This window comes from Pseudonaja textilis, chromosome 2 (genome assembly GCF_049901715.1).
Source record: "Pseudonaja textilis isolate UNSWEBS1 chromosome 2, rPseTex1.2, whole genome shotgun sequence".
NCBI lineage: Eukaryota > Metazoa > Chordata > Lepidosauria > Squamata > Elapidae > Pseudonaja > Pseudonaja textilis.
In genome coordinates this window covers 254777965-254804851 of record NC_141991.1, presented here as the reverse complement: position 1 = coordinate 254804851, position 26887 = coordinate 254777965, and the positions used below count along the sequence as shown (strand labels likewise).

The window sequence follows — 26887 nt, the reverse complement described above, 5'->3', positions numbered from 1 at the left end:
GCCTGCAGTATTACATTCTAACCACTGTGCCACCCTGGTGGAAGGAAGGAAGGAAGGAAGGAAGGAAGGAAGGAAGGAAGGAAGGAAGGAAGGAAGGAAGGAAAAAAAATATGGATGGAAGGAAACATGAAAAAAGGGAGGGAGGAAGGAAGGAATAGCAATAGCACTTACACTTATATACCGCTTTATAGTGTTTTCCAGCCCTCTCTAAGTGGTTTACAGAGTCAGCCCCTTGCCCCCAACCATCTGGGTCCTCACTTTAGCAACCTTGGAAGGATAGAAGGTTGAATCCACCTTGAGCCTGGTGAGAGTCGAACTGCTGACAGTTGGCAGAATTAGCCTGCAATAATGCATTTTAACCACTGTGATTGCTCAAAGAAGGAAAGGAAGGAAGGAAGGAAGGACGGAAGGAAGGAAGGAAGGAAGGAAGGAAAGGCAATAGCACTTAGACTTCTATACCTCTTTACAGTGCTTGTGCAGCTCTTTCTAAACAGTTTACAGAGTCAGCCTCTTGCCCCCATCAATCTGAGTCCTCATTTTACCCACCTTGGAAGGACGGAAGGCTGAGTCAACCTTGAACCTGGTGGGATTCGAACTGCCAAATTGCAGGCAGCTGGTAGGCAGCAGGAGTAGCCCTGCAGTACCGCACTCTGACCCCTGTGCCACTGCGGCTCATGAGCGATTTCCTGTCATTACTTTCCCCGCAGTACGGCTGGGATCACTCGGTTCACAAAAGGAAGAGGCTTCCTCCAGTGAAGCGGTCCCTGGTGTGCTACCTGAAAGGACGAGAGGTGCGGCTTTCCAACGAGTCCAGCTACCACCGCTTGTTGCACGCGTACGCGGCTCAGCAGCTGCCTGGGTTGCTGAAGGAAAGAGAATTTCACCTGGGCACTCTTAACAAAGTCTTTGCGTCGCAGTGGTTGAACCACCGGCAAGTGGTGTGTGGGACAAAATGCAACACGGTAAGTGTGCGTTCCCGTGGTTATTGCCTTGGTGTTCCTCCCACCAGCGGATGGATGGCACAAAAACGTAACTCTTGCCGTTAGTCCTCCAGGGTACACCAGGCAGAAGGGTGAGAGGAAGAAATGGCATTTTTAAAAAAATGTGTGAATTTATAAAATCACTTTGGACCATACAGGCGACAGGAGGTGACAGGGATCTCCAATGGCAATTTTTAAGATTTGTGACTTCGACTCCCAGAATTTCCCAGCCAATATGGGAGTCTTAAAGTCGCCAAGTCTTAAAGTCGCCAAGTTTGGAGACTTCTGGATTAAGAGAAGCTGCCTCTCCCAGTGTGCATCTTGCTCCCTTCCTCCCCATCTTTTAATTGCAAATTATGGCTCATCACAGTTATCCAGATGTTCAAACTGGATTTGGCATTTTTACTCACGTATCGAGTTCTTCCCAAGGAACGGAGATAGGCAGATGTTGATGTTTTGTGATGTTAAAGGTTTTATCGTCGCAGGATGGAAGCTGTTCGAAGTCAAAGCTACCTTTGCAATTGACTAATGGTTTTTTTGTTAATGCCAATTAACCATTAAGTGGGGTTCCAGTTGTTTTGGGATTGCACCCAAGGCACCTATCACTGTTGGTGTACTTCCTTTGCTTTCTTATGCTATCGTCATTTGACTTCTATTTGTAGGTCTTTGCATTTTATGATCCTCTCTAATTCTTTCTCTTCTGCTGCCTCCAGACAACCGCCTAATCGACAGTTGTTGGGTCCAGGGTGTGGTGTGGCAGGTGCCTGTCTCTCTGAATTCTAAAGTCCCAGTGCAATTCTTCATTTTCTATGACTTTCTCTATTTTATGGTTCCACCAAATTCTTGCTCGCAGGCAAATGGTATTTTTTGCAGGTCTTCCAATGCACCATTGTTGCTACTTTGTCCTGCCGCTGCTTGTAGTCAGCCTGGGCGATCTTCTGGCAGCAGCTTACTAGGTGGTCCCCGCTGTTTCTTCAGCGTCATTACAGCATTTGATGTCTTGGCCATGTAATACTTCCTCTTCCCATGCTGCCATTCTGTTCTTCCTTGGGTCTTTCTTGTAGGCCGGTTTGGTCTCACCTGTAGCTGGTGGGCCTTCCAGGCCTACGAGCTTCAGTGCATCTTCTTCTCTGTCCTTCGGATATTCTTTCAATGCCCCTTTTTCAACTTAAGATTTCAATTTTATTGCCTGCCCAAATTGAATGGATTCTGGCTTCATTGAAGTTGGCTTAGTGATTTAGGTTAATTTATAGGGTTATAGAAGAAATATAAGAAATTGTTATGACTCCCCTTCAAAATTCAAACGAACAAAACAGAAAGCAGCCGTTTCAAATTAAATCAAACAGAAAGAAGTCTTACAAGATAACGGCTGGCAGAAATCTCAATCCACAGCATAAATCTTTACTCTGTCCGGCAAACCAGTCCTGGCAATAAATCTCCAGTCTCAGAGCTTCTTGCTGTAACGTCCTCACTCAATAAGTCACTTTGTTCCTGGCAAAATGTACCAACCCAGCTGTGTCCTTTTATACTCATTGAGGCAACGTGCTAATTTACTGACTCGCCCTCCTCCTTTGCTCCAGCTGATTTTGCCTTCTCAACCATCTTCTGTTCCTTACATTTAACCACAAATTTTCCAAGTTCTCATCTCCACTAGAAGACTCTCTCAAAACTTCCCTGTCAGCCATTCCCGGCTGTTGATCAGATAAGGAACCAGAGGAGGTCAAAGGTCCTGACAATTCTAATATATCAGGTCTGTCGTCCTTTGTCACGTCCATCTCCTCATCCTGGTTACCAGTCCAATCACTGAGCCATGCCGGCTCATATTTTTCTGCCATGTCCTCCTCACTTGAACTCATATCAGACACAGGAGCTGAATCCAAGCCCGGAGCCACAACAAGAAATGGTATAGGGTTTCCTGTCCTAGCAGGGGGTTGGACTAGAGGACCTCTAAGGTCCCTTCCAACTCTTCTCTTTTCTCTTCACCAACTATGGTTTACCCCATAATACTCTGTAAATTCTTCAGTAGCTCATTTTCCATCCCTCATGTTAGAGAAATGAAATGTTTCTGCCCAGAAATGGGCTCCACCCCAACCCAACCCCCCCCTTACTTTTTATTAAAAATAAGAAGGAAGAGTTCTGATTTTCCCAGCCAGGACATGGCTTGGATTTATTTTTGGTTTAGCTTTTGTTCTGAGGCCAGCTGTTGCAGCTGGAAACCGTGATTAACGATCTGCAGCAAGTAAACTCAGTTCATGTATTGCCTGCCTCTCACCTGGACTGCAGACATTTTGCCTTCTGTGTTGCGTGGTCTGTGTGTGAGTGTGTATGCATGAGAGAGAACGTGTTACTGTTCTGCAAAGCTCTTGACTGGTTTCAGTAATATAAGTGCTGGACAGGTAGTCCTTGACTTACAACCCCAACTGAGCCCAACCATTCTAAGTGAGGCTGTTGTTAAATGAGTTGTGCTCCATTTTACGGCCTTTCTTGCCACACATTAGTTTTCTTAAGTGAATCCCCTCCAGTGGTTAAGTTACTAACCCAGTTGTTAAGCGAATTTGGCTTCCCTACTGACTCAGCTTGTCAGGCCGCAAAAGGTGATCCCGTGACCCCGGTCATTAAGATGCCAAAGATCTGAATTTTTGATCCTGTGAGAATGAGGGAAAATGATCATGTCACTTTTTTTCAGTGCCAATGTAATTCTGGTCCCTAAACGAATGGTTATAAGAATAGAATATAGAATAGAGCGGGAGCAGGAGTACAGTAGAGTAGAGTAGACAGAATGCAAAAGAATAGTAGAGTAGAGGAATAGAATAGAATAGAATAGAATAGAATAGAATAGAATAGAATAGAATAGAATAGAATAGAATAAAGCAGGAGCTAGACTAGAGTAGAGAAGACAGAATGCAAAAGAATAGGAGAGGAGAGTAATAGAGTAGAGTAGAGTAGAGTAGAGTAGAATAGAATAGAATAGGAATAGAATAGCAGAGTTGGAAGGGACCTTGGAGGTCTTCTAGTCCAACCCCCTGCTCAGGCAGGAAACTCTACATCACTTCAGACAAATGGTTATCCAATCTCTTCTTTAAAAACGTCCAGTTGGAGCACCTACAACTTCCGGTGGCAAGCCGTTCCACTGGTTAATTGTCCTCACTGTCAGGAAATTCCTCCTTAGTTCCAGGTTGAATCTCTCCTTGACCCGTTTCCACCCGTTGCTTCTTGTCCTGCCTTCTGGGGCTTTGGAGAATAGCTTGACTCCCACTTCTTTTGAGGCAGCCCCTGAGATTTTGGAACCTTGCTATAACGTCACCCCTAGTCCTTCTTTTCATTAAACGAGACGTACCCAATTCCAGCAACTGTTCTTTGTATGTTTTAGCCTCCCTTAATCTTCGTTGCTGTTCTCTGCACTCTTTCCAGAGTCTCAACCTCCTTTTCACATCGTGGCAACCCAAACTGAATGCCGTCTTCCAAGTGTGGCCTTCCCAAGTGATGTTAACACTGCACATGATCTTGATTCTGTCCCTCTATTGATGCAGCCTAGAACTGCGTTGGCCTTTCTGGCAGCTGCAGCACACGGCTGGCTCCTATTTAAGTGACTGTCCACTAGGACTCGGAGATGCTTCTCACAGTTACTGCTATTGAACCAGGTAACACCTATATTATACCTGTACACAGGAGCAAGGGATGATAGTCCACTGGGACTCCAAGATCCCTCTCTCACCGTTGAGGCAGGTACCACATATACTGTACCTGGGCATTTGGGTTTTTCTTGCCTAAGTGCAGAACCTGACTTTTTTCACCCTTGAATTTCATTTTGTTAGATAGCGCCCAATGTTCAAGTCTGTCAAGATCCATCTCCTTAAGCCCATCTCCTGGAGCGCTCCTGGCTATTCCTGCCAGCTTGGTGTCATCTGCATATCTGATGAGTTCCCCATCTAACGGTAGTGACCGTTCAAAGTTACAATATCGACCCGCGCCCATTTTTCACATGACGTGTGCAGCCTGATCGTGTGAACAAAATTCACACGCTTGGCCACTGACTCATATTTACGACAATCGCAGGTTCACGCGATTCCCCTTTTGCGACCTGCTGGCAAGCCAAGTCAATGGGGAAGCCAGATTCACTCAACAGACGTGTTTCTCACTTAACGACGGCAGTGATTCCCTTACCCGCGGTGACAAAAAACATGAAATGGAGGGAAAAACACGCTTAAGAAATAGTCTCCCTTAATAACAGAAATTTCGTGCTCAATTGTGGTCATATTTCGAGGACTACCTATGTTCCAAATACAGCCCAATATTAATGGTTGTAAGTTAAGGACTACGTTTCATTGCTGCATCCAAGCACCTTGTCCAAAAGACCCTGGAGACCTTGAGGAATTATTCTCCTTTTGCCAGGTGTTTTTTTTTTTGCAATTCGTCTTTATTTTTGGCCACATCTCGCTTCCAACATCTGCACAGAGGAGGTCAGGAGACCTGGTGTGCCCCGTACACACAACAGGTGTGTCCCTTTTTGTTGACTGGCAGAGCTTGGAGAAAATGCGGCCAAACTGGATCGGCCTGGATGAGGCTTTAATTTTTTTTTTAAATGGTGTCTTGTTGACTAATTGCACCTGGCCTGCTTTTCTTTCTTTCTTTTTTCTTTTGGAAAAAAAGTTTTTTTTATTTTTAAAAACAAACATAGACAAACATAAACATAAAACAACAAATAAAATCTTCTTTCAATTATACAGTGTGTCAGTTGGCACATATTTCTTGTGCACAAAAACTGTAGTTTTTTTCCTCAAGTTAAAGTTTACATTCATATTACATTAGTCAACTTTCCATATTATATTATTATTACATCATCATTAGACTTTAATTTCAAACCCATATTATTCTTTGGAGTAATGATTTTACTTTTTAATTCATATTATCATTCTGTCATAATCGATTGTAACCTATCATTACTATTGTGTTATACTTCAATTTCCTGCTTTTCTAACCATTGATAGAATAAATCCCACATCTTAAAATATTCTTTTTCTTCTTGCTCTCTTATTGCTAATGTTAATCTACTCATTTCTGCACATTCCATTCTTTCCTTAATCACCTCCTCCTCCTCTATGAGACTGACTTGCTTTTCTGACTTGATTTTGGGACCATCAGAAAGGTCCCTCTGGGCTTCTGCCTCGGGGTGCTTAAACATGGTTTGGGCGCTCCTGAATTTCATTGGATATCATATCTGGAGTACTAATAACCGTGGTTTCCTGGAAGGTGATGCCCTCCATGCAAAAATGGGAGCCGTCATCCTTGTAATGCACGGATGAGAAAGTTGTACGTACCTTAAATCATCGGTGGGCTATTGATTTCCCCCGTGACAGACTAGGGACTTGCCCTCTCGTTGTTGTCAGGGACTGTTCTTGGCGAAGAGCAAACCCTACTCCCTTCTAGCACTGATAGCGTTACCTAGTTGGGTCATGAAACGTCGGCAAGAAAATCACCAAGCTCACAGAGTAGCAAGGACCCCACAATTCTCCTCCTCCTCCTCCTTGTCCACCACCACCACCACCACATAAAGTTCACTCCCTTCTAGCACTGATAACATTACTTAATTGAATTATGAAACGTCTGCAAGAAAACCACCAAGGTCAGAGAGTACCAAGGACCCCACAGTTCTCCTCCTCTTCCTCTCTGCAAACTCCACTCCTTTCTAGCACTGATGATGTTACCTAGTTGGGTCATGAAATGTCTGCAAAAAGAACCAAGCTCAAAGAGTACCAGGGATCCCACAGTCTCTTCTCCCTCCTCTCCTAATTCTGCAAACCCCACTCTATTCTAATATTGATGACATTATATAGTTGGGTCATGAAATGTCTACAAGGAAACCAGTAAGCTCGGAGAGCACCAATGACCTCACAATTCTCCTCCTCCTCCTCCTCCTCCTCCTCCTCCTCCTCCTCCTCCTCTCTATAAACGCCATTGCCTTCTAGCACTAATGATGTCCCCTACTTGTATCATAAAATATCTCCCAGAAAACCACCAAGCTCAGAGAGCACCATGGACCCTACAGTCCTCTTCCTCTTCCTTCTCAACTCCACACCTTCTAGCACTGATAATGTTACCTAGCTGGGTCATGAAACGTCTGAAAGAAAGCCACAAAACTCAGAGAGCACAAAGGACCCCACAGTCGTTCCTCTCCTCCTTTCCACAAACCACATTCCCTTCTAGCACTGATGAAGTTACCTAGCTGGGTAGTGAAATGTCTGCAAGAAAACCACTAAGCTCAGAGAGCACCCTGGATCCTACAGTCCTCCTCCTCCTCTTCCTCCTCCTCCTCCTCCTCCTCCTCCTCTGCAACCCCTCCCTTCCAGCACTGATGATGTTACTTAGTTGGGTTGTGAAATGTCTGCAAGAAAACAGAGGTGAGCACCGAGGACCTCACCGTTTAACCCCGAGCTACAAATATTCTCTGCTATCAATGAGCCCGTCCTCCACCTTTCCGTGTAGCTTCCTAATCCATAATACCTTCTTGAAATGTCTCAACCCACCCCACCCGTCTCTTGCAGTTGTTTGTAGTCGACGTCCAAACTGGGCAGATCACCAAGATCCCCATCCTGAAGGATCGAGAGCCCCACATCGTCAACCAGCAGGGCTGTGGGATCCACGCCATCGAGCTCAACCCTTCCCGGACCCTCTTGGCCACCGGGGGCGATAACCCCAACAGCCTGGCTATTTATCGCCTGCCCACCCTCGATCCCATCTGCGTGGGAGACGTAAGTTCCTTTCCAGGGGCAAAGATGGCGGGGAAAGCTTTGAGACGAGCTCTCAAGAAGGTCGGATTGGGTACAGGAAGTCCTCGACTTAACAACAGTCCGTTCGGTGGCCGTTCAAAGTTGCAACAGTGCTGGCCAAAAGTGACTTAGGGCTGTTGTTCACTCGTACGATCTTTGTGGCATCCCTGTGGGTCACCTGATCAGAATCCAGAGGCTTGGCAACTGGCGTGTACTTAATGACTGTCATTGCAGAGTCCCCGAGTCACGTGATCCCCTTTTGCGACCTTCCGACAGACCAAGTGTCAACTCGTAAAGCATTCCAGTGCATGTTTTCAAGTTGCCATAAACTAGGGGGCGGGGAATCTGAAGGAGCAGTACATCAGTTTAAAACCAGGAGTACATTCCACCCGCATCTTAAAAAGATTGTAGCTAGGCTACCGGATCTTCTGCCCTGAAAATCCTTCATTGGAGAATCTGATTGATGACATCCAGCCCGTGGATGTGCTTTATTGGAGAATCTGATTGATGACACACCCCGGGGGATGGGGGGAAACAGGGTTACGGGGAACTGTAAATTACATATGCCAGAGTTGGCTTCATTTAGGTTAATGCCGGCACGTTGCTTCTCATAAATCTTTTGAATTCTTTTGGCCCGAGGCTCGTGATTTAATTAGGGCAATCGCCGGAACCCTGACACAAGGTTAACGGGGGAAGCCTTTTACTTAACCGCTGGGTTACTAACTTATCCACTGCAGTGATTCACTTAACAACGGAGGCAAGAAAGGTCATAACACGGGGCAAAACTCCCTTTGCAAATGACTCCCCGAAACTTGGGGCTCTGTTTGGGTTGTAAGTCGAGGACTACCTGTATTGTCTTGGTAACTTCAGTGAAGAGTCGTTTAAAATCCCTATGGAATTGTTGAGGCTATCAGGATTCTGGCACTGACCCCCATTTAAATCACGAGCCTCGAGCCAAACTTCCAAAACTTCAAAAGGATTTATTGGGAGTTAACATGACCGGCACTGCCCTGGGTGTAGACGACTCTGAGGCACATCATACATTGTCACCCTTGACCCTGGTTTTCCCCCACCCCCTGGGTGTATCGTAATCCATATTCTCAAATGGGACACCTCCATAGCCCAGAGTCATCAATCATGCTCTCCAGTTAGAATTTTGCATGGCAGAAACTTCAGTTACCTAGTTACTATCTTTGAAAACATTTATGGAATGCGCTTTCGGTTTTGCAAGCTGCTGCACTGCTCCCGCCTCCCTTTCTGTTGGCAACTCTAAAAAGACCAGAGAAATATTGTAGGAGTTGACAGAGGCATTGAAAGGCAATCGATTGAGCCAACTTGTTCTCTTTTTCATTACGCCGTTAGTCCTTGACTTATGACAGTTCATTTAGCGACCATTCACTAAATTTACGCTGGCACTGAAAAAAAGTAACTTATGACCACTTGTCATGCTTAACAACCGTGGCAGCGCCCCCATGATCACGTGATCAAAAGCTTGGCAACTGTCATGTACTTGCGCCGCTTGCACTATTCTGCGGGTTACGTGATCCCCGTTTGTGACCTTTCCCGACCAGCTTCTGACAAGCAAAGTCAATGGGGAAAGCTGGATTCACTTAATAGGTGACTCACTTAAGAACGGCAGTTTCAGTTAACAACGGTACCCCCTGAAAGGTAGTAAAATCGGATATGATTCGCTTCACAAATGCCTCGCTTAGCAATGGAAATTCTGGTCCCAGTTGTCGTATGTCAAGGACTGTACTGTACCTGTACTCAAGTACTGTAAAAATACGTTCAAATTTCTTCAACGGTCGGTGAGCATTGACTGTGCTACAATCACCTGATTTCTTCGCCTTCACGCTATTTCTTCTTTCTTTCTTTCTTTTTAGGATGGACACAAAGATTGGATATTTTCTATTGCATGGATTAGTGATACGATGGCTGTTTCTGGTAACCCTCAAAACTATTATTATTATTATTATTTTTATTATTATTATTATTATTATTATTATTATTATCAAATAAATCGTACTTTTTAGAGGAGATGTGTTCAAATTTCATTACAGCCATGAGCCCAGATATAAACAAAATGTTGACTAAAAATATTACAACTTTCAAGGGGTCTCCAACCCTGGCTCTTTTATGGTTTGTGGGCTTCAACTCCCAGAATTCCCCAGCCAATGCATGCTGGCTGGGGAATTCTGGGAGTTAAAGTCCACAAGTGGTAAAGTTGCCAAGGTTCGAGGCCACTGTGTTCTACTCTCTCTCTCTACCTATACGTATACCTCTACCTACCTATATCTATCTATCTATCTATCTATCTATCTATCTATCTATCTGTCTGTCTGTCTGTCTGTCTATCTATCTATCTATCTCATTCATCTATCTATATCATCTCTATCTCATTCATCTCTCTGTATCATTCATCTATCTTTATCTATCTATCTATCTATCTATCTATCTATCTATCTATCTATCTATCTATCTATCTAATTCATCTATCATCTATATTATCTATCTCATTCATCTATTATCTATATCATCTCTATCTCGTTCATCTCTGTATCATTCATCTATCTATCTATCTATCTATCTATCTATCTATCTATATCATTCATCTATCTATCTTTATCATCTATCTCATTCATCTATCATCTATCTATAGTATATCCTTCGTCTATCTATCTCATCTATCATCTATCAATCAATTATCTATCATCTAGCTTATAATAATATTTCTGCCTTCTCCAGTGATAAGAGTAAAATCTGTTATGCCAAACATATCGAATTCATATTTTTATAGTATTTTATTCACACTATATGCATGTTTCGTATAGTTTTATCCTTTTTTAACATTCTAAGCCATCCAGACTTACTGGACAGCCTACAAATCAGGATAGGATAGAATAGGATAACAGAGTTGGAAGGGACCTTGGAGGTCTTCTAGTCCAATCCCTGCTCAAACAGGAGACCCGATAGCATTTTAGAAAAATGGTTCTCCAATCTCTTCTTAAAGACTTCCAGAGATGGGGCACCCACAATTTCTGGTGGCAAGCTGTTCCCCTGGTTGATTGCCTTCACTGTTAGAAAGTTTCTCCTTAGTTCTAAGTTGGCTTTCCCTTTGTGGATTAACAGAGTTGGAAGGGACCTTGGAGGTCTTCTAGACCATCCACCTGCTCAAGCAGGAGATCTTATGCCATTCTGGACAAATGGCTGTCCAATCTCTTCTTAAAAACCTACAGGGATGGAGCAGCCACAACTTCTGGTGGCCAGCTGTTCCACTGGTTAATTGTCCTCACTGTTAGGAAATTCCTCCTCAATTCCAGGTTGAATCTCTCCTTGATCAGTTTCCATCCTTTTTGGTTCTTGTCCTGCCCTCTGGTGCTTTGGAGACTAGCTTGACCCCCTTCTTCTTTGGGGCAGTCCTTCAAATATTGGAAGACTGCTGTCATGTCACCCCTGGTTCTAGACACTCCCAATTCCAGCAACCGTTCTTTAAATTGAACGAATGAATAAATATTCTCCTTTCTTGGACCTGCTTTTGAAATGGGCTTGAACGTGCTTTTTTCCGGCAGGTTCCCGAGATGGTTCAATGGGCCTCTGGGAAGTGACGGATGAAGTCTTGGCCAAGAGTGACGCCCGGCGCAACCTGTCGCAACCCGTCCCCGTCTATGCCCACATCACCCACAGGGCCCTGAAGGACATACCCAAGGAGAACACCAACCCAGCCAACTGCAAAGTCCGGGCGCTTGCTTTCAACAACAGGAACAAGGTTGGGACAATGGAGAGACAGGTAGTCCTCGGCGTACGACCATAATTGAGCCCAACGTTTCCATTGTTAAACGTGTGGTGCGGTGGCCTAGAGATGGAGCTCTCGCCTCACAATCAGGAGGCTGTGAGTTCGATCTTAGGTAGAGGCAGGCATTCAGTATATCTGCTGAATAAAACTCCACATTGGGGACAGGAAGGGCATCTGGCCAGGCAATGCTCAGCTCCATTCAGGTGGCCCAGACTCCACCCTGCCAAGGGATTATGGGGTCATTTAAAGAAGATGATTTCCGTTGTTAAGTGAGACATTTCTTAAGTGAGTTTTGCCCTGTGTCAGGGTTCCGGCAATTACCCCCAATTAAATCATGAATCTCAAGCTGAACTTCCAAAACTTCCAAAGGATTTATTGGGAGTTAACATGACTGGAACTGTCTGGGTGTAGCCGACTCCAAGGCACATAATTCATTGTCAACCTTGACCCTGGTTTTCCCCTCCACCCCCTGGGTGTATCGTAGTTCATATTCTCCAATGAGATACATCCATAGCCCAGAGTCCTCAATCATGCTCTCCAGTTAGAATTTTTCAGGGCAGAAACTTCAGTCACCTAGTTACTACCTTTGAAAACATGTATGGAATGCACTTTCAATTTCCAAGCTGCTACACTGCTCTCCTCTCCCTTTCTGTTGGCAACTCTAAAAAGACCAGAGAAATATGAGTCGACTCCCTGTTTTTTACAACCTTTTCTGCCTCAGTTGTTAAGTCAGTCCCTGAGGTTGTTTAAATAAGCCACATAGTTGTTTATTGAATCTGGCTTCCCCCTTGACCTTTGTCAGAAGGTCACAAAAGGAGACCACGTAACCCTGGAACTCTACAACAGTCATAGGTACGTGTCTGTTGCCAAGCATCTTATTTTATTTTGTAATCAAGTTTTTTTTTAATTTCAATCTGCACATACACAGCAATACATTAACAATGTGGCATCAATATATCATACATTTTAGTATAGACAAAATTAATAATACCAATTCTATCTCTTAATACACATGTTCACATTAAATCATAATCTTTCATTGCTTATTTTCAACATTTCAATACTCTCTCCTAATGCCAACCACCTAGTACCAACATACCTAGTAATTTCATTACTCAATTTCCTCCCCAATTTTGTTTTTGTTTTAAAATAAAAAATTCTCACTTGGCAAGCAGTGCGGTTCCAGGTTTCACATCTCAGTATGACAACATGACCATAGTTAGCTATTCATTTTATTTATTCAATTTCATATCACGTTTTCCTTATTAGCATTAAATACTAAACTTATCCAATTCCAATTCATGTTATAACTTGTTTCATTTTTCTTAGGATATTCTCATAGCGTCTTAATTTTGATCACACGACCACAGGGATGCTGCGAAGATTGTAACTCTGGAAAATGGTCATAAGTCACTTTTTTCAGTGCTGTTGTAACTTTGAACGGTCACTAAATGACTGGTCAAAGGCTCCCTGTATTTCTAGAGGTAATCCTCGACTTAACAATAGTTTGTTTAGACCGCAGACAGCTACTGTGATGACCCAAAGGGGCGTGGCACAAAAGCAACAAAGTCACAAAAGTAGGTAAATTAATTCCTCCAACTTGGCCTCCAATGTCCAGTTATCATCGGCTGGAGAAAAAACTCTCCCAAGAACAGTTTTTAACGGGAAGAAATTTCATCCGCACCCAGACTACATATAGATTATAAATAAAAACCAACACAAACCACATTGCAGCAATTAATGAGACAGGGCAGGATAAGGAATTGCAGACTTCAAAAGATAACGAAACACACACAGTTGGGAGGATGCCAGAACCCAGATAAGACTTGACAAACAAAGATAATTCACATTATGCTTCCAGCAAGGTGCTGTGCACAAATACCCTTTTTAAATCCTGTTTTTCCAGCTGCAGCTAATGAAGGGAATCAGGGCCTTTTTCTCCCCCGTAACCCACATTGCTCCCTTCTCCGCTCCTCCCTGCATGCCTTAGGATGAAGAGGGGGTGGCCGTGGGTCTTCCTCTGTGCCCTTCCCCAGTTTCCTCCACAGCCACCAGAGCCACACTCCCACTCCCTGTCAGCAGATTCCAACAGGGGCATGACAGCTACCCTGGTCTAGTGCCCTGCTAAGCGGTAAACCATCATTTAGTTATGATGATAATGGCTACATTCGGATGGTGCTAAGCCAAAACCAAGCAGTCTGAAGATTTCTGCAATACTGGTAGTTCTTGACTTACAACCATTTCTTTAGTGACTGTTTGAAGTAACAATAGCACTGGAAGAAAGCTGCTTTTCCCACTTTTTCGTCATGTGATCAAAATTCAGACGCTTGGCAATGGGTTCACATTTATGACGGTCGCAGGATCCTGGGTCATGGGATCTCCTTTAGCAACCTTCTGACAAAGTCTGGGGAAGCCAGATTTACTTAACAACCGTGTGACTAAATTTAACAGTCGCAGTGATTCGACTTAACTGTGACGAGAGTCATAAAATGGGAGCAAAGCTCACTTAACAACTGTCTCGTGAAGCAATGGCTCAATTGTGATCGTGAGTGGAGGACCACCTGCCTGTAAAGTCAGCCTCTGTTTTCAGAAAAAAAAAACAAAATGGCTAATTATTAAGGGGTGCAAGCGGAAAATTTCACGTCCCAGTTGCCTAAACGGTTAATATTTTTTCTCTTCCAGGAACTGGGAGCTGTTTCTCTGGATGGATATTTTCACCTCTGGAAAGCAGAACACATGCTGTCCAAGGTAACTCCCTTCACACCTGCCCACAGAAGTTCATAGAATACAAGAGAATAATGGAATAGAGAATAAGAACAGAATAGGGAATAGGATAGAATAGAGAATAGAATAAGAATGAGAATGAGAAGAATAAGTAGAATAGAATAGAAAATAGAAGAGATGAGAATATAATAAAAATAGAAACACGAGAAGAGAAAATAGAATAGAATGCAGAATATAATATGATATAGAATAGAATAGGAGAATAGAACAGAATAGAATGCAGAACATAAATAATATAGACCAGAAAATAGAATAGAATAAGGAATAGAATAGAATAAGTAGAATAGAATAGAATAATAAGTAGAACAGAACAGGAGTTGGAAGGGACCTCTGGGGGTCTTCTAGTCTAGCCCCCTGCTCAAGCAGGAGACCCTATACCATTTCAGACAAATGGTTGTCCAGTGTCGTCTTAAAAGTCTCCAGTGATGGGGCACCCACACCATCTGGTGGCCAGCTGTTCCACTGGTTAATTCTCCTTGCTGTCCAGAAATTCCTCCTTATTCCCCGTGGTTTCTCTCGTGGATTAGTTTCCCTCCATCGCTTCTTGTCTTGCCTTTCGGTGGTGGACAAGAAGGACCTTCTGTTAGATCGATGAACACAGCAGGTTAAAAACTAAACTAGAATTTCCTGGTTTGGGTGTAAGGGCGAACTTGGCTTTGCGCTGGGTTGTGCTGACAACCAGCACAGTGGAATCAGGCCAAATTATTTTGGGGTCAAAGAGTTGTGCATTCAAAAACAACATTTCTGTTGTGTTGTAAAGCTTCATCATCCACCGAAATTTCTGTACACGTTCCCGAGGGAGAAAATAAGGAAGCTTTTGTTGGCATAAGTTACACGCATAACATCAAAGTTTAAAACCCAGTGCTTTTTTAAACAAAGGATTGTTTGTGATCTGTGATGCTAAGGCCTGCGTTACAGGTACTCCTTGAGTTATGACCGGTCACTTAATGACTGTAGAAAGTTATAGCGACCTGTGCCAATATTTAGGTATAGTATTAATCAGAAAAAAAATCAGAATCGAGCTGGAAGGGACCTTGGAGGTCTTCTAGTCCAGCCCCCTGTTCATGCAGGAGGTCTAATAAGAGACCTGGGTATTTTACGTTCCCTGGGTCACCTCTGGCCCTTTGGCTGTCCCTGTCTAGCCCGCGTGAGATCCATTGGAAATTAAAAATCAAATGTACATAAGTGTACACACCATGCACACAACACAACGGCATGGCTTTCATTTTGAAGGTGACTTTTTCCCCCAATTTTTCCTCTATTGGTTTGGCCCTCCACAAGAGTTCCAGTTTTTCATGTGGCCCCTCGGGAAAATTAATTGCCAATCCTTGGTCTATAACTGGGGGTTCTCCAAACTTCACAACTTTTAAGATTTGTGAACTCCAGCTCCCAGAATTCCCCAGCCAGCTGCTGTCTGGGGAATTCTGGGGATTGAAGTCCAGGAAGTTCTAAAAGGTGGCCACGTTTGGAAAGCCGAAGCTTAGGCCTGCCAGTCTCAACTCTTTGTCTGTGGAAAGTAGCCTGCGTGGTCTGGTTGCAATCTCAGTTGTGTGGCGGATTGCGTACCTTGTGTGAAATCCCTGCTAGGGAGGGTGTCCGTGGCGTCCAGCTGTAAAATATATCCAGAAGTGGCTCTGATTCGGCTTATTTCAATGTCCTTCGGACTTTCCGTGGTTTGTGTGGGTCTTCCAATGTTCACCCAGGTTTTTCCCCCCCGCCCCTTTCTGGCTTTTGCAGCTCCTCTCCACCAAGCTACCCTACTGCCGGGAGAACGTGTGTTTGGCCTATGGTCAGGAGTGGTCGGTGTACGCCGTGGGGTCTCAGGCCCATGTCTCTCTCCTGGACCCCCGACAGCCTTCCCACAAGGTTAAGTCCGTCTGCTCCAGAGAGCGAGGAAGCGGTAAGGATGCCTTCCGGGGAACGTTCGGGGGTGCGGTATGAAAAATGTGTGGGGATCCAGCTCTTACCCCCGCACAACTCAGAGCTGCCTCCTTCCTCCTTCCTTCCTTCCTTCCTTCCTTCCTCCTTCCTTCCTTCCTCCTTTCCTCCTTCCTTCCTTCCTTGTCTCTTTAAAGAGACTACTAGACAGTCACTTATCTGAAACAGTATAGGTTGTCCTGCTTAAGCAGGGGGATGGACTAGAAGACCTCCACGGTCTCTTCCTTCTGTTCTATTCCTATTTCTATTCATGCCATTCCATATTTTCTATTCTGTTCTGTTCTGTTCCCTTCCATTGGGTTCCATTCCACATATTCTATTCTGTCCTGTCTTCCTTTCCTTTCCTTTCCTTTCCTTTCCTTTCCTTTCCTTTCCTTTCCTTTCTTCCTCTCTCTCTTTCCTTTCTTTCCTTTCCTTCCTTCCTCTCCTTTCCTTTCCTTCTCCTTTCCTTCCCTTCCCTTCCCTTCCCTTCCCTTCCCTTCCCTTCCTTCCTTTCTCTCTCTCTCTCTCTTTCTTTTCTTTTCCTAACTTCCTTCCCTCCCCCATCTCCCCTTCTCTCTTCTCCCCTTCCCTTCCCTTCCCTCCTTCCTTCTTTCTTTCTATCTCTCTCTCTCTCTCTCTTTTCTTTTCCTAACTTCCTTTCCTCTCCTCCCATCTCCCCTTCTCTCTTCTCCCCTTCCCTCCCTTTTCTTTCCCTGTACTTATAATGGTTGTAGCATCCTGGGGATTCTCATTTGCAGCCTTGGGGAGTTTCTGACAAGCAGAGACAATGGCGGGGAAGCCAGATTCACTTAATGACCGCGTCATTCACGTGACTTCAGCAATTTGCTTAAGTACGGTAAAACCTGGCGAGACTCACTTAACAACCGTCTGCTCAGCCAGCCAGGGGAGTTTTGGGCTCCGTTGTGGTCGTAGGTCAAGGACCTACCTGCAGGGCCGGGATTGGTTGCCGGTGTTCCCTAATGCCTCCGTCCCTCTTCCGCGACAGGCATTCGCTCCGTGAGCTTCTACGAGCACATCATCACGGTGGGGACCGGGCAGGGCTCCTTGCTGTTTTATGACATCCGAGCCCAGAGGTTCCTGGATGAGAAACCGCCCCAGAATTTCTACGGATCAAAATTGGCAGGAAGTGAAATTCTCAAGCTCTCAACCGGAAAAGGTTGGCTGGTGAGTAGCTGCAGAAAGAGGAGACTGGGGGGCTCAGGTGGGCTCCCCGAGAAGTCCACGGGAGGGGTCGTCAGGCTACGGAGAGCCTTAGAAACCAGGTGCTGCGCGTAGGTTTGTCCTTCGGCAGTCTGCATTATCGGGGTGGAAGTGATAGCTGGTCAGTTGAAAAAGAGGCAGGATGGATCCCAAAACTTCACCAGCAATCACTCAATCAGTGACAGCCAGTTTGGTCCAGCTAGAAACCAGGAGATGGTGAGTTCAAGTCCTGGCTTACTCATAAAAGCTGGCTGGGTGGTTTTCTGCCAATCACCAGGAGACAGTGAGTTCTAGTCCTGCCTTAGACGTAAAAGCCGGCTGGGTGACTTTGGGCCAGTCACTAGGAGATGGTGAGTTCTAGTCCTGCCTTAGATGTAAAAGCCGGCTGGGTAACTTTGGGCCAGTCACTAGGAGATGGTGAGTTCTAGTCTTGCCTTAGACATGGAAATTGGCAGGGTGACCTTGGGCCAATCACCAGGAGACGGTGAGTTCTAGTCTTCTAGTCTTGCCTTAACCACGAAAACCGACAGGGTGACCTTAGGCCAATCACCAGGAGATGGTGAGTTCTAGTATTGCCTTAGACATGAAAGCTGGCTGGGTGACTTTGGGCCAGTCACTAGGAGATGGTGAGTTCTAGTTCCACCGTAGGCACGAAAGCTAACTGGGTGAATCTGGACTAATCACCAGGAGATGGTGAGTTCTAGTCCCGCCTTAGGCAAGCAATCCAACAGGGTGTCATTTGGGGCCAGTCCCTCATTCTGAGCCCATGACATCATTGGGTAACAAGCTGGTCAGTCGATTCCTGCTGCCAGACACAATTGATGCAAGTGGGGGCTAATCCAGGAATTGGTTTAGCTCCTCCTGTCTTTCTTCCTCGGTCCCAGGGAGATGCAGGTAGTCCTCAACTTTTGTTTCATGACCAAAGTAACGGCACTAACAAAAAAAAGTGAACATTTCTCACACAACTATTGCAGCAAACCCATTGACACATGATTAAAATGTAGGTGCTTAGCCATTGACTCGTACTTATGACGGTTGTGGTGTCCCAGGACTCACGTCATCCCCTCTGGCGACCTTCTATCAAGCCACATCCACGGGGGAAGCCAGATTCACTTAACGACCGTGTGACTAGCTTGACAACCTGCAGTGGTTCGCTTAACGACGGTGGCAGGAAATCTCATAAAACAGGGCCAAACTCGGCGAGCGGCTGTGACGCTGGAGGGCTCAATAATTGTGGGCCATAAGCTGAGGACTGCCCGTACAGACCGGCTCTTGGGAAGGCAGTGGGTTGCACTCGCTAACTGACGTCCGCTTCCTTTTTTGACAGAATCATGACGAAACCTGGAGGAATTACTTTTCGGACATCAGTTTCTTCCCCAACGCGGTTTACACGCACTGCTACGACTCGTCGGGCACGAAGCTTTTCGTGGCAGGAGGCCCTCTCCCTTCTGGACTCCACGGGAATTACGCCGGCCTCTGGAGCTAATGATGCTTTTTCCCCCAACCTGAAAAAGGAAAGCCCCTGGAAAGAAAGTGGCTTTCTTCTCCTCCTTCTCCTCCCCCTCCCTCGCCTTCATTTCCTCTCCTTTTTTAAAAACAAAAGGATTTGTGGACCTTCCCGTCTTCTGGTTTTGATGCCACTCGGGGTTTAAAAATACACACACACACATTTTTTTTTAAAGGAGGAAAAACCGTCGAGACTCCCAGAAGTTTTTGTACATTTTTAAAAATGGGGTGGTGTTTTTGTTTTTTTTTTAATTTCTTTTGGGTTGTTGTGGTTGTTGTGGTTGTTGACCTGCTTTGATCTTTCTACGATAGAGTGAGGGTTGGCACCCTTTTTATTGCATTTCCTAAAAACAGCGGCGTCTTTGGCCCCAAGCTCAGGCCAACCGACTGACCGACCATAAGTCTCATTTTCCTTCTCTTACTTCGCTGGGAGGTAGGATTCCTCGATGCGATCGGCTGCTGCCGAGCTTTCTATGAAAGCCCAGGGGCTGTGTGTGCGCGCGCATGCGCACACTTGTGTGTGTACATGTACGTGCAGGTATTTTTGCCGGTCACCTTTCCTGGAATAAAAATGATCCAATTAAAATTCAACATGTATTTATACCGCAGACCCTTCTACCTAATCCACGGAGTTAGGTCTGCCCTGCCCCTAAACTCTGGGTCAATCTTTTAGAAGTGCAGGTTTTATAAGGATGCCGTTTTCATCGCTGAGCCAATGTGGCACCTCCGTTGTCGTTTTTTAATTTATAAAAGTCTACCATGTTAATTCAAGAGAGAGAGAATTAAAGACAACCACTGAGAACCAGGAACACAACTTCAACATTCTGTTAAGTTTACAGGTGTGTATGCGTATCTATATATCTACTGTATATCTATACCCTTTTTCCCCCAAAATACGACCTACCCTGAAAGTAAGTCCTAGCTTGATTTTTTATATGTGCATCCAATTTAAGCTCCCCCCACCAAGCCCTAATTAAGATCCTGCCCACTCCAGAGTGACGGGTAAAAATTAAGCTAGGGATGGGGTGGAGCTGCCCTATTACCTTTGGACAGGTGTAGCCAGGCCTCGCACCCCCGACACCTGCCTTGCTGGCTCATTTCTTCTGCAGCTGGCAAGGCTGGCAAGGTTTTCCTGAAGACCTCTGGAGCTGAGAACAAAGCTCTGGATCGATCCTGAGCTCTCTCATTGGCTGCAGAGGCCTTCAGGAAAGCCTTGCCGGCCTCAGAAGAAGTAGTTCCTGAAGGCCTTTGACAGCGAAAAGGAGGCTGGGGGCAATGCATGCACGTGAGGTTATTCAGTGGATGACATTCCCTGAAAATAAGACCTAGTGCCTTTTTTGAGGGCAAAATAATAATAATAAGACAGTCTTATTTTGGGGGAAACATGGTATCCCTCCATCTATCCATCCACATCATTCTCTCCATCCATCTCCATCCAACTATCTACACACACACACACACACACACATGTAAAAGTACTTGTACACATACCTAGTTCGCAACTGCTAAACCAGTGCATAGGCACACATTTTTCGTTTTTATTTTTAAAAACTGGCGATTAGCTACCTTCTGCTAACAGAATTTTGCATCCAGAATCTCAAATCTTCAGTTGAAACTAGTTCCTTTCCAGCTTTTAGATTGGTGTTTTTTTAAAAAACGGCTTCATATAGATTGTGTTTCTAGGTTTTTTTTTAAGTAAACAACAACTATGAATGCCCCAAAGGAGAGAAATTGCAGAGGGGAGGTTGCAGACGGGGATCTTCAGAAATGGGGTTTTCCTCTTCAGCTAATTGGAAAGAGGAGCAAGATTTTTTTTTTCCTTTGGGGCATACAGATTTGCCATGACATACAGGAATCCACAAACAAATGGCATGAGAGCAGTCTTCCAATATCTCAGGGGCTGCCCCAAAGAAGAGGGGATCAGGCTCTTCTCCAAAGCACCTGAAGGCAGGACAAGAAGCAACGGGTGGAAACTCATCAAGGAGAGAAGCAGCCTGGAACTAAGGAGGAATTTCCTGACTGAGAACAATTAACCAGTGGAACTGCTTGCCACCAGAAGCTGTGAATGCTCCAACACTGGAAGTTTTTAAGAAGAGATTGAACAGCCATTTGTCTGAAGTGGTGTAGGGTTTCCTGCCTAAGCCGGGGGTTGGACTAGAAGACCTCCAAGGTGCCTTCCAACTCTGTTATTCTAAATTCTATTCCATTCTTTCTGTTTTCTACTTTACTCTAAATGGGGCAAAACTTGCTGAATCCTGTCTCGCTTAGCAATGAAAGCTTTGGGCTCACTGGTGATTGTCAGTTGGAGGACCATCTGTCACATGAAGCACAGTTTAACACACCCACCTTTAGAAGGTTGAATTAACTCACTGATACAAGCAAACCTCAGACAATTGTGTGCTTCTGGTTACACAACAACGAATTGAGGTTTAATCACAAGAATGATTTGCCTTTGATTCCGTAAGCATAATACTCAACTAAAACTTGGGTGCTCCGGTTCCCATAGCTCAGGTCAGGGCATAGCTCATGCCCTCTGTAGTCCAGGCTTCTAAAATAGGAACAAAACACACACGGACCCAATTCTTATGGAGGGTGGAGCTATGCTCCTATAGGCAGTCCTTGAATTTCAGCGGTTCATTTAGAGACCGTTCAAAGTTAACAGCATTGATCTTAGGACCGTTTTTCGCCGTTACAACCTTGGCACCGTCCCTGTGATCACACGATGAAAATTCAGACCATTGGCTACTGGCACATGTTTATGACAGTTGCAGTGTGATCCCCCTTTTGCGACCTGCTGACAAAAGTCCACGGAAAGCCAGGTTCACTTAACAACCGTGTTACTAATTTAACTGCAGCAATTCAATTAACCGCTGTGACGAGGTCGGTTGTAAAATGGGGAACAAATTCACTCAAATGTTTCACTTAGCAACAGAAATTTTGTGATCCATTATAAATCAAGGACTACCTGTACTTCAGCAGCTGATGTAGCTTGGGTGTTTGCCTTCGTACAAAGTCCACTAGTAGACAAAAACACATCTTTACTCTGAGATCTGAAAGAAAATCAAAAAGAATACAGGTAGTTCCCGACTTTCAACTATTTGTTTAGTGAAGTTACAACGGCACTGAAAAAAGTTATGGTCGTTTTCCACACTCAGGGTCTGTTGAAGCATCCCTGTGTTTACATGATCAAAATTCAGGTGCTGGGCCACTGACTCATATTTATGACGGTTGCAGCGTTCACCATTTGTGACCGCCCCAGACAGCTTGTGACAAGCAAAGGCAATGAGGGAAGCCAGATTTGTTTAATGACCACATGATTCGCTTAACAACTTTGGAAAAATAACCAGAAAAGGCTACTCTGACATTCAAAGTCTACAGAGTTTGGAGGAAAGGAAGAAGAATCTTTACACAATTCAGGCGCTGAATTATGGATGCTCAGGATGCGACTGCATTTAAAAACAATAGTATTTTGCGTATGTTTTTAATCCTTTAAAAAATATAGTTAAAAAGAGGATTCTGTTTTCAACTGGATTTCTAGAGTGTCGCTTGATGAAGGAGAGACCGTTTAAGTGTCTTCTTGCTGAGCTGGATTTTATCCTACACTCAGGTGGGTGAATTTGCCTGGGGGTGGGTAAGGCAAATGGCCAGTTGCAAAAGTCAGGAGTGTTTTGTTACAGGTTGCCAGATATGAAATAAAGTATAAGATGTTTCGGTAGGAAATATTTGTAGTTCAGGGGTGAACTGTTGGGTCCTTGGTGTTCCCTGAGCGTGGTGGTTTTCATGCAATGTTTCATAATCCAACTAGGTAACATCTTCAGTGCTAGAAGGGAGAAGAGGAGGAGGAAGGGTGGGGGGCTATGGGGTCCTTGGTGCTCTCTGAGTTTGGTTACTTTCTTGCACACATTTGATGACCCAACTATGCGACATCATCAGTGCAAGAAGAGAAGGGTTTGTGGAGAAGAGAAGGACTCTGAGGTCTTTGGTGCTGTCTCAACTTGGTAGTTTTCTTATAGATATTATTTTTTATATTTTTTACTATATCCAATTTTGCCCACCACACTATAAAAATTATATTGAGACTCTACAAAGAGTGCAGAGAAGAGTAACCAAGATGATTAGTGGTCTGGAGGCTAAAACATACCAAGAACAGTTGCAGGAACTGGGCATGGCTAGTCTAGTGAAGAGAAGGACCAGGGGAGACATGATAGCAGTCTTGCAATATTTGAGGGACTGCCCCAGAGAGGAGGAGGAAGGGGTCAAGCTGTTTTCCAAGACAGCTGATGGCCAGACAAGGAATAATGGATGGAAACTGAACAAGGAGAGATTCAACCTGGAAATAAGGAGAAACTTTCTGACAAGGAGAACAATCAACCAATGGAACAGAAGTTGCCTTCAGAAGTTGTGGCAGCTTCACCATTGGAGGTTTTCAAGAAGAGACTGGACTGCCATTTGTCACAAATGGTGTAGAGTCTGCTTGGGTGGGGGGTTGGACTAGATGACTTACAAGGTCCCTTCCAACTCTGTTAATCTGGTACAAATCTGTATTACCCAACTAGGAAGTGGTGATGTTACCGAGTCAAGTAATAAAATATCTGTGAGAAAACACCAAACTTAGAGAGCACCAAGGGATTTCTTGGTGCTCTCTGAGCTTGACAGCTCCTTTAGCCAACTAGGTAACATCAGTGTGAGGGAATGTAGAGATCTGCCTGTAAAAAAAAAAAAGAAATTTAGTTCATAAACTCTTTGAGAACTGGATTACATTCCATACACACCCTAAACTTCTCCTTGTAAAAGTTCCACTGTGTTTCCTAAGTGGAAGTTGGTTCAAAGATAGGCAGCTACAGAAATGCTTTAAATAAATAAGAACACAAATAAGTTTTGGAATGAAAAGTGATTCCAGCTGTATTTATCAGAATTAAGTGTCTCCTTGTGGGGTTTCCCCCTCTGGCTAGTTATTTGATGCCAAAAGGCAATCTTCATTAGAAGAGTAACGCTGCATGAGGATTAGAGCTCTCTAATAACCATAGTTAGTGCCGAACAGATTAAGCTTTGCAAAAATGTTGAGATCTGTAATTATCCCTGCCTGGAAACAAAGCCGGGGCTACCAAATCCCCATCAGTGGATTAGAATCAGGATTCTAAGGCTGGAAGGTACTTTGGAGGTCTTCTAGTCCAACCCCCTGCTCAAGCAACAGATCCATACCATCCCGGACAAATAGTTGTCCCATCTCTTCTTAAAAACTTCCGGTGATGGAGCATTCACAACTTCTGCTGGCAAGCAATTCCACTGGTTACTTGTTCTCACTGTCAGGAAATTTCTCCTTAGTTCTACGTTGCTTCTCTCCTTCATTAGTTTCCATCCATTGCTTCTTGTCCTGCCTTCAGGGGCTTTGGAGAAGAGGTGGATCCCCTCTTCTTTGGGGCAGCCCCTCAAATATTGGAAAACTGCTATCATGTCATCCCCAGTTCTTTTCATTAAATAAGACATACCCAATTCCTGCAACTGTTTTTCATGTTTTAGCCTCCAGCTCCCTTATTCAATTCTGTGGCTCTCCTCTGCACTTCAGTGGTGGCCCACTAAGATTCCAAGTTCCGTCTTGAAATTATTTCTGTTGAGCCAGGCATCTCCTAATCCAGGGGTATCAAACTCAAGGCCTGGGAGCCGGATCTGGCCCGTGAGGGGATTACGTCTGGCCCGTGGGACCGCCCTGAAAATAACAAAGGACTGGCCCGTGGCGCCTCTGCCAGCAAAATCAGAGCTCGCGAGGGCCCTCCCGAGCTCCGGTTTCGCTGGCAGAAGGTTGCAGGAGGCTGTCGCAGCCAAAAATGGAGCTTGGGGCCTGTTTTCGCTGACAGGGCTCGGGCCACCACAGGCGCCCCCAACACAACTGACAACACAAGTGAAATCGAGTTTGACACCCCTGTCTTAGTCTAAGGGGTCCTCAGTGCTCTCTGAGGTTGCTGGTTTTCTTGCAGACGTTTCATTACCCTAATTAGGTAACACCATCAGTACTAGAAGGCTGTTGAGGTCTTTCATGCTCTCTGAGCTTGGTAGTTTTCTTGTAGATGTTTTATTACCCTACTAGGCACTGATGCTGTTACCTAGTTAAGAGTCATGAAATGTCTGCAAGAAAACAAGCTCAGAGAGCACCAAGGACCCCAGAGTCCATTCTTCCCCTTCCTCTTCTTCTTCTCCATAAACTTCACCCCCCCTTCTAGCACTGATGAGGTTACCTAGTTGGGTCATGAAACGTCTGCAAGAAAACCACCAAGCTCAGAGAGCACCGAGGACCCCTCATTTCAACCCCGATCTATAAATATTCTCCTTTATCGGCACCACCTATTTTATCCCTTTGCATTTGGCTTTTCTTGCCTAAGTGTTAAAACGTGGCTTTTCTCACCACTGAATTGCATTTTGTTGTGCAGGGCCCAATGCACCACTCTTTGGAGCGCCAAATTTCTGGATCTGGAGGTTTCATGGATTGGAGACATTGTCTTCATGGCAGAGAAAATACTTTCTATGGAGAATGTTCTGGGTTCAACAGTCCCAGGAAAGATCTCTACCCTTCAGTCACTGGATTGAATGTCTATGGAGATTCTCAATCATCCAAGTCATGGTTGTCTCAAAGGTGCTTTTTTATTTTTCCAAGAGGCAGCTGGACTTTCTGGGGTTTTTTATTGAAGACGTTTCGCTTCTCATCCAAGAAGCTTCTTCAGCTTTGCTCTTCTTCATTCAGAGCTGAAGAAGCTCCTTGGATGAGAAGCGAAACGTCTTCAAAGAAAAAACAAAGTCCAGCTGCCTCTTAAAAAAAAAAAAGCACTTTTTGAGACACTGTATTGAATTTTTGATTGATTGATTGATTGAATACTTTATTGGCCAAGTGTGATTAGACACACAAAGAATTTGTCTCCATTTTTGGGGGGGGTTTCTTATCCTTTTCCTAAGATGTCCTCAAATTGTGGAATTCTAGGCTATTTTGTCTATTTGTTGTGCAAGGCTCCCAATGCAACCCTGCATTCAACTGTTTTAATTTCCACGCATGTTCAGGTAGTTCTCCACTTATCACAGCAATTGGGACCAGAATTTCCATTACTAAGCAAAAGTGGTCATTAAGTGAGTTGCGCCCAATTGTGTCTTTTTTTTTTGTTAAGCTAATCACTGCCATTAAGCAAATTATCATAACTCAAGGCAGTGAACATTTCTAGTAAGTCCTTTATTTTCTCCACAACAACCCTGTGAGGCCGGTTGGGCTGGTTGATTGCTATTGGGTGGATTCACATACACATTTACATTTTATATATAATTTCTGTGTTTGCGTGTGTACTTATATATTTGGGGGTCTTTTAATGGTTTTTGTTGGGTTTTCGGTTATTTTGTTAAAAAAAAAATTTTTTTTTGCTTTTTAACTTTGCACCCCGGTTCAAAGTCACCCAAGAGACTGGAAGCTGTATAAATTTACCAAATGAAACAAATTATGCAACAGGATAACACGCCTCTTAAAACAAAACCAAAGAACAATTTCACACCGTTACTTTCTCCTCAGGGAACCGCCGATCCCGCCTTTTTATTTTGGCCGGAGAGGTCACGTGTTGGTGACGTCACTCGGCTCCTCCCTCCCCCTCTCCCCCTCCCGATTCGCTAGTAAATCGATCATGTTAGGCAGGGCAGCCCCGGAGCGAGAGACTTCCTTCGGAATCCCTCCCACCTCCCGCCTGCCCCTCCCTTTTTTTCCCCTTCATATTCCTATTCCTCCGCCCCTGTCAGGATCACGTGACCGAAGACGCGGAGCCGGGAACCTCCCGAGAAGGCTACTGAGGAGGAGGAGGAGAGAGCGCGCGAGCCGGAGGGGCCCGCTGCGCAAGCGCCGACTCGGGGTGAGGGACGGGCCAAGACGGTCAACGCGCCTCCCCTCCGGC

General features: G+C 44.7%; 1 protein-coding gene across 1 annotated transcript in view; it reads left to right on the top strand.

The window, feature by feature from the left end:
• Nucleotides 1–19780, top strand: part of DCAF12 (DDB1 and CUL4 associated factor 12) — a 23812-nt gene extending 4032 nt beyond the window's left edge. Inside the window, exons 2-9 of the mRNA XM_026713898.2 lie at nucleotides 708–962; nucleotides 7523–7729; nucleotides 9631–9691; nucleotides 11317–11513; nucleotides 14223–14288; nucleotides 16062–16224; nucleotides 17251–17429; nucleotides 18793–19780. Coding sequence (XP_026569683.2) covers nucleotides 708–962; nucleotides 7523–7729; nucleotides 9631–9691; nucleotides 11317–11513; nucleotides 14223–14288; nucleotides 16062–16224; nucleotides 17251–17429; nucleotides 18793–18951 — 1287 coding nt within the window. The 3' untranslated portion in view covers nucleotides 18952–19780. The remainder of the gene's footprint in view (nucleotides 1–707; nucleotides 963–7522; nucleotides 7730–9630; nucleotides 9692–11316; nucleotides 11514–14222; nucleotides 14289–16061; nucleotides 16225–17250; nucleotides 17430–18792) is intronic.
• The last annotated feature ends 7107 nt before the right edge of the window (nucleotides 19781–26887 follow it).